Here is a 7,810-nt window from a genome sequence, read left to right as displayed (position 1 = left end):
ATGCCCCTTGTGGCCCCTCCAAAGGACGGAGAAAAGAGAAAGGGCAATCCCACTGAGATAAGGGACTCCTTACATAAGAGGCGACAAAAGCTAGACACCGAGATGAGGAGTCTTCAGAGCAAGATTGTCACGGCGTTAGGGGGCACATTAACGATGAAGAATTCAACTATGAGTCACCTTTCTCACGAGAAATCCAGTTGGAGCGACTCCTAACCAACTTTAAAGAACCCCATATGACCCCATACGAAGGTACCTTGGACCCCAAGTACCACTTGGATGTCTTCAATTAGTTAATGAAGCTGAGAGAGATCAATAGCAGAGCGAGATGTCAATGTTTCACTATCACGCTGAAAGGGCCTGCTTACAAATGGTTTAAGAGGCTGAGACCGGGGACTATTAGGTCATGGCAGCAATTTTCCGACAAGTTTCTCCAGCAACATCATGTCGTGCGAGATTACACCATATCAGGCACCATTCTCGCTAGCATAAAGCAAGGTGAAGGAGAAAGTTTAAAGAGCTACATTCATAGGTTGAACATGGAGGCAGCCAAGGTGGGAAGCTTGACCATGGGAGAACTCAAGATTGCAATCTCGGCTGGAGTGCGCCCGCATAGCAAGCTTTGGGATAACATGCTCAAAAGGGAAGTCACTGGCTTAGATGACTTTTACGAAATGGCACAAAAGTACATTCGGGTCGAGGATGGCCTTGAGAACTTGAAGGCAGGAAAAAATGAGTCCCATGTTAAGCCCTCAACCCATGAAGGATCAAATGGGACAAAAAAGAAGAGGGCATACGAGGGGCCGAGAGATGACCACTAGAGAAGGCCCATACACGGTGGTGACCCTAGGCAAGTGACTTACACCTTCTATACAAACCTGACAGACACCATAGAGCACATTTATCTCATGAATGAAGGTTGGGTTCCCTTCAAGAGGCCCCCGTCGATGAGAAAAGATCGCTCCAAGAGGGACCCTAGCAAATACTATCAGTACCACAAGGACATTGGCCATACCACGGCAGAATGCTCATACGCAGGGTGCACCTAGGTCAATATGTCAGAAGGGAAAATTAGAAATTGGAGAATGAGACGGTGATACCTCAGGCCTGAGAAAGAGCCCTAGACATACAAGGAGAAGTGAGAATGATCTTTGGAGGTCCGGGGTTTGGAGGAGAGTCCAGAAAGGGTCGAGATAGGTATGCTAGAGAAGCCAGACAGAGTCCGCCACCGTGTGTCATGAGTCTGGAGCAGCGGCCCCCGAAAATCTTTAAGGGAGAGAATGATTTAATCACTTTCACAGAGGAGGATGCGCGAGGGGTGCACTTTCCCCACAATGATCCTCTGGTGTTGACGGTTTAATTGGCTAACATGCGGGTGCATCGGGTCTTCATAAACAACAGAAGTTCTGTGGATATCTTGTATCACCCCGCCTTGGAGAAGATGGGCTTGGCCGTCAGACACTTGAAACCTTTCCAATCCTCCTTATACGGATTCACGGGGGAATCAATACAACCCTTAGGGGTGATCGAATTGGCACTCACCATGGGAGAACAACCTAGACAGACCACAGTCATGGCAAACTTCATCATGGTAGAGTGTGTTTCAGCTTTCAATGTGGTATTGGGGAGACCATCCCTAAGAGAATTGAAAGTGATAACTTCAATATATCACCTAGCCATCAAGTTCCCAACTCTTGGTGGGATAGCAAGTATGAAAGGAGAACAAAGAGAAGCAAGGGAGTGTTATAGCACCTCCCTTCGCACGCTTGTGAAACCACAAGAACCAAGGGCGATGGTAGTACATGGAGGCGTAAACCCACAGGAGCTAGACCCCAGAGTCATGGAGGAGCCGGAGGCAGAACCTGTGGAGGAGGTAGAGGAAATCATGGTGATGGAAGAGTCGTTGCGAAAGTTGAAGGTGGAAAAAAACCTTCAGGATGACACGAAGGAGAAGTTGGTGAGGTTTTTGAAGGACAATTTGGATGTATTCGCCTGGAGTCACGAGGACATGGTGGGGATAGATCCTGTGATCATCTGCCACCATTTGAATATCACCCTCTAGGCAAGGCCCGTTAGGCAGAAAAGACGAGCGCTTGACCCAGAGGAGGTTGACAAATTGAAGGTGAATGGGTTCATCCGCGAATCATTCTATCCCATATGGGTATCGAACCATGTACTAGTCCCGAAGCCGAATGGAAATGGAGGACCTGTGTGGACTTCTCAAACCTCAATAAGGCATGTCCTAAGGACAGTTTTCTGCTTCCAAGAATAGATCAGCTAGTGGATGCGACGGCTGGGCACGAGTTACTCAGCTTCATGGACGCCTACTCTGGATACAACCAGATACCTATGAACCCAGCTAACAAAGAGCATATGTCATTCATAACGGATAAAGGACTCTATTGCTATAGAGTGATGCCTTTTGGATTAAAGAACACAGGTGCCACCTATTAGAGATTGGTGAACAAAATGTTCGCCAGCCAGATAGGAAGGAACATGGAAGTATACGTTGATGATATGTTGGTGAAGACCAAAGATGCCACAGAACTCAACAGGGACCTAGGTGAGATGTTCGATACACCCATGAGGTACCGAATGAAGTTGAATCCACTCAAGTGCACTTTCAGTGTCTCCTCGGGAAAGTTCTTGGGTTTCATGGTCAACTTCAGAGGCATCGAAGCTAATCTTGATAAGATAAAGGCCCTAATAGAAATGAGCCCACCCAAGAATAAGAAGGAGGTACAGTGTCTAATGGGACGAGTGGCAGCCCTTAACAGATTCGTTTCAAGGTCTACGGACAAGTGCCTCCCTTCTTCAACATCGTAAAAGGGAGCAAAAAGTTCACTTGGGATGGAGAATGTGAGGATGCTTTTACCAAGTTGAAGGAACACTTAGGGAAGCCACCCTTTTTGGCTAAACCTAAAAAGGGCGAAAGACTATACTTATACTTGGCACTATATGAGCATGCCATAAGCATTGCCCTGGTTAGAGGAGAGAAGAGGTATCAAAAACCCGTGTACTACATCAACAAACGGTTGGTAGATGTGGAGAACTAATACCCGGAGATAGAGAAGTTGGCATACGCATTAGTTGTGGCCTCAAGGAAGTTAAGGCCATACTTCCATGCCCATGCGATCGAGGTACTCACTGATAGCCCTTTAAGACAGGTATTTCATAAACCTGAAACCTTGGGGAGACTGATGAAATGGTCGATTGAGCTAAGTCAATTCGACATCACTTATACCCCAAGGACCTCCGTCAATGGGCAAGTGATTGCAGACTTCATAGTGGATTTCACCTATCGACCAAGTGAAGGAGGAAATGAAGGAGAGGGACAGTCAGTCGGAGAAGGAGAGCAAAGGAATTTTGAGGAATGGAGCCTGCATATGGATGGAGCATCCAATGAAGGAGGAGCTGGAGCAGGTATCGTGATGAATGGACCCGGGGGACATAGGATGTACTGTGCGATACGGTTTGGGTTCGAAGCCTTGAACAACGAGGCGGAATACGAAGCGCTCCTAGCTGGGTTGCGGTTGGCCCAGGGTCTAAAGGTAACGCATTTACACATTTTTAGTGACTCACAGTTGGTGGTGTTCCAGGTGAAGGGCGAGTATCAAGAAAAGGGGTCCTAAGATGGCCTCATACTTGGAAAGGGCAAGAGGCTATCTGGGGCAGTTGGTGGGGTATAGCATAGAGAAAATCCCAAGAGAGAGGAATACCCATGTCGATGCCCTCGCAAAGCTGGCTTCTACTAAGGATGGGGATATCCTTGAATCAGTACCTGTGGAATACTTACCGAGGCCAAGCATCATTGATTCAAACGTTCTTATGATCAGCATCCCAAAAGAGTCGTGGGCCGACCCAATTGTAAGCTACCTGAAGGATGGAGCCTTACCAACAGACAAGAGGGAGACTTGGAGACTGGTGTATAAGGCTACCCGATACACCTTATTCGATGGGATCTTGTACAAGAGAGGGTTTTCTGTGCCGCTCTTGCGGTGTGTTGGTGAGGAGGAGGCGATGAAAGTGCTATATGAAATACATGAGGGCGAGTGTGGCAACCGTGCGAGTGGATCATCCGTGGCTCAAAAAGCCGTGAGGCAAGGGTACTACTGGCCCTCCATGGAGAGGGATGCAAAGGACTTCTTGAGAAAATGTGACAAATGCTAGAGACACGCAAACTACTCCTGGAAACCCCCGAATGAGTTAACTAGCCTGACGAGCCCTTGGCCTTTTACTATCTGGGGGATAGACCTAATTGGCGCCCTTCCCACAGGTAGAGGTGGAGCAAAGTACGCTGTCGTAGCCGTAGATTACTTCACCAAGTGGGTTGAAGCAGAACCTCTAGTAAAAATAATGGCTAACCATATCACCACATTTGTCAACAAATTCATTGTCTGCAGATATGTAGTGCCCTACAAAATTATTTCTGACAACGACACCCTGTTTGAGGGGGAAACATTTGAGGAGTACTGTAGGGAAAGAGGAATAAGGAGAAGCTTCTCAGCTATTGTACATCCACTGGCCAATGGGCAGGTGGAGGCCATTAACAATGTCCTTAAGAAGAACTTAAAAACAAAGCTAGAGAAGATGAAAGGAGCCTGGGTTGAGGAGCTACCTAATGTGCTTCGGGCTTACAGGACCACCCCGCACACAACCACGGGGGAAACCACTTTCGCCTTAGCATACAGATGTGAGGCTATTCTCCCGATTGAGATGAAGGTTAACTCCTTCAGGATATAAGCATACGAGGACCAGGCCAACCATGCAGCAATGGCCGGAAGCTTAGACATGTTATAAGAAAGAAGGGAAAGGGCGCAAATGAGAGTGGCGGTATACCAGCAGCGGGAAGCAAGGTACTACAACTCGAGGGTGCGAGAGAGAATGTTCAGGGTAGGAGACTTGGTACTAAAAAAAGTACTCCCCAACACGCGAGACCCAGGGGCGGGGGTACTAGGGGCGAACTAGGAAGGACCCTACCAAGTCACTCAATGCATACCACCAAACACCTATAAACTAGCCCGCATGGATAACACCGTCATACCTCGAGCATGGAATGCAGAACACCTCAAGAAATACTACCAGTAATACTTCCACATCCGATGCAAAAAATATATGTGTTTAGTTTGTTGCATGTTATGTTAACTTAGTAGATAAGAATCAAAGAGGCTACCCAGGTAACCATTTCATATATGTCATTGTAACCTGCCTACTATAAATGAAATTGTTCGTAACTTCACATATTATTTTTCTTCTCTATGTGAGCATCCACCAAAGTGCCTGCTGGAATAAATTTCACCAAGCACTTGGGGGGGTAGGACAGGAGGCACGTGTATAACCAAAGAAAAAAAAACTCCTATCACTTATATTCAAAAGGATTAGCCACCCTTATGAATATTAAGGGAATAGTTTCTTTTTTTTTTTCTAAAAGAGAGAGAGAGATGACCTCCAACCAAAGGCTGACACCCCCATAGGGGATGAGGCCATAAGGAAGGAATCTCCCAATAAGTCTAGAATGACCTCTAAGCCGGATAGACAAAAAGGGTCCTAAAAGAGACCCTTGAGGAAATAGTACTATACATAATGACGAGAATGATACTTCTCGCAAAAAGTAACAAGCGCCCGCAAAGAATATAAAAGGACCCCGAGAACCCAATGGGTTAACATGTCCTTACAAGTATAATCAAGGTGCACCAAAAAGATCATCATCATCAGATCAAGGAAGAGATATGTAATCCACAAATAACAATAATAAGAGGGACTTACCAAAGCCCCATAAGTTTGATATACAAAAAAAAAAAAGAGAAATGGGAAATAATATGAGGGATTACATGGCAACAACATATATAAGAAGAATGCAAAGGGATCTACAAGTTTCCACTCCGACCCTTCTACTCAGAGATTTTCTCAACTGCATAATCTCCAAAGGGAGACAGGTCAACGGCGGGGTTGGTCCTCCATACGGCATGCAGTGTACGCTCAACTATGCCGTTCTCGGCATTCACAAGCTCGGCCTCGAGCGCAGTAATCCTCTCATTTAAAGTAAGGATGGTAGCTTCCAGTCGGGTGTTGGATTGAGAAGTCAATGCAGCCTGGGCTAAAGCAGCGTCCCTCTGGTGAACCGCCTCGGTCAGTTGACTCGACAAGACATCCTTTGCCGCCTCATCCATCGAGAGATTCCCCAGTGCTTCCTCAAGCTCGCGTTGTAGTCGTTGGGTTGATGAAGAGTTCGAGGTGATAAGCCAGTGACTCAGGATAGAGGCCTAGGTAAGGGCAAAAACATAGAATAAAGCCTTGAGGGTCAAGTGTTATCAAAACGAAAATATATATATAAAAATGAATAAATCGAGTGTCTCGAAAAATACCTGCAAGGAAGCTTGCATATAAGCATCTTCCAGCTCAGCGTCAGGAACGTCATGGAAGGATCCCCACTTGCCTCTGGGAAATTTTCCCAGATGATGGCTCATGGCTTCCCCATACTCGCTTGGCAGAGGATGGTCTTCAGAAGCAGAAGCATAAGCTTGACCGGGGGAGATGTGTGTGCTAGCCGAGGCACGTTTTGACAGGGAAGGGAACCGAGAAGGTCCTGTTCCATCCGCAGAGGTGCGGGGGCAGAAGAGCGTGGAGTCATCTCTTTAGGTAAAGAGACACCCGCCTAGAACACCCCCCCCCCCCCTAGAGGGTAGAGGGGCCCCAACAAAGGAAGGAATAACAAAATTCCTTTTAGGCATGGAAGGGCGGGGGACAGAGGTGTTGAAGGCAAACTCGTCGCCAGGCATCGATGGTGGCACCCAAGAGGTAACACCGTCAGTATGCCCATCGTTGACCACGTTCCTAGCCCTGCTGGCCAAAGAGTGCAGGCACGAGTAGTTCTCAGACTCCACCGCCTCCTCTGTGTCCATATGATCACCCGATGGGTAAACATAGTCTATATCAGCAACCTCGTAGTAATTACCTTCATCATGGCCATATAGCCACGGGCCTGCGGAGTCAGACCAGACGGAACACGGACCTACGAAGTTAGACGAGACAGAACATAAAGAGACGGCTTGGTGTGGGGAAAACAACTTTTACAAGTGAAGGTTGCTCTCTGTAAAAAGGGGGCATGCTTGTTTGCATTCAACCGGAAAGTCCAGGATTTTCATCACTGGATCGCGAGCCGACGATTTCAAGGTAGAGCCAATGACCCCTTTGAGACCTGCCATCAAGAGAAAAGAAATAACCGTAGTTAGATAAATCGTAAAAGAAAAGCAGAGTAAAAAGAGAAGCCTCTCATGTATGAACTCAAGGTGAGAATTGTCTTACTTAGAGCGTTGAAGTGAGTGTATCGGGTGAACCCGTTGTAAGTGAAGAAATAGTTTGTTTTCCACGAGCCCCTGTTTGAAATGGAGCCCTCCACGAGGGGATACCCTTTATGGGCCACGACTTTCTGAAGCTGATAGTACTCGGGAGCAGATGAACTTGCCCTAAGAGTGAAGAGGTAATGAACCTCGCTCATGGAAGGTCCTCTGGAGTGCACCTGCTGGTACAACACGTATAAGATGCTAGGCATCACCCAAGAGTTGGGGGACAGTTGTAGAGGCGCCAATTCAAAAAAGTTAAGTACTTTGATGAAGAAGGGGTGAAGCGGCAGAGCCCCCCAGATTTGATGATGGAGTCGCTGAAGGCCACGAACCCTTCAGGCAGATCAGATGCGCGTTCATCGTGCTTTGGGATGACGAACTTGAGATCTGATGATAGCTGATGAGCCTTTAACATGTTGGCAAGTTTAATGCTGGTAAGGGTAGACCTGCCCGCGTCTTCAGAAGTGTCG

The 7,810-nt window shown here is 47.2% G+C and overlaps 1 protein-coding gene across 1 annotated transcript; it reads left to right on the top strand.

Annotated features, from left to right (window-relative positions):
- The first annotated feature begins 293 nt into the window (after positions 1-293).
- On the top strand, positions 294-818 carry LOC133779582 (uncharacterized). Its single transcript, XM_062219529.1, has one exon. It carries the CDS (start codon positions 294-296, stop codon positions 816-818), a length of 525 nt encoding a protein of 174 aa, XP_062075513.1.
- Positions 819-7,810: the final 6,992 nt, after the last annotated feature.

Source organism: Humulus lupulus, chromosome 5 (genome assembly GCF_963169125.1).
Source record: "Humulus lupulus chromosome 5, drHumLupu1.1, whole genome shotgun sequence".
Taxonomy (NCBI): Eukaryota; Viridiplantae; Streptophyta; class Magnoliopsida; order Rosales; family Cannabaceae; genus Humulus; species Humulus lupulus.
The sequence above is the reverse complement of the archived record's forward strand: the minus strand, read 5'-3'. Positions and strand labels throughout refer to the sequence as shown.

Coding starts and splice junctions, on each gene's coding strand:
- LOC133779582 (XM_062219529.1), top strand. CDS start 294: ATGAAGCTGAGAGAGATCAATAGCAGAGCGAGATGTCAATGTTTCACT.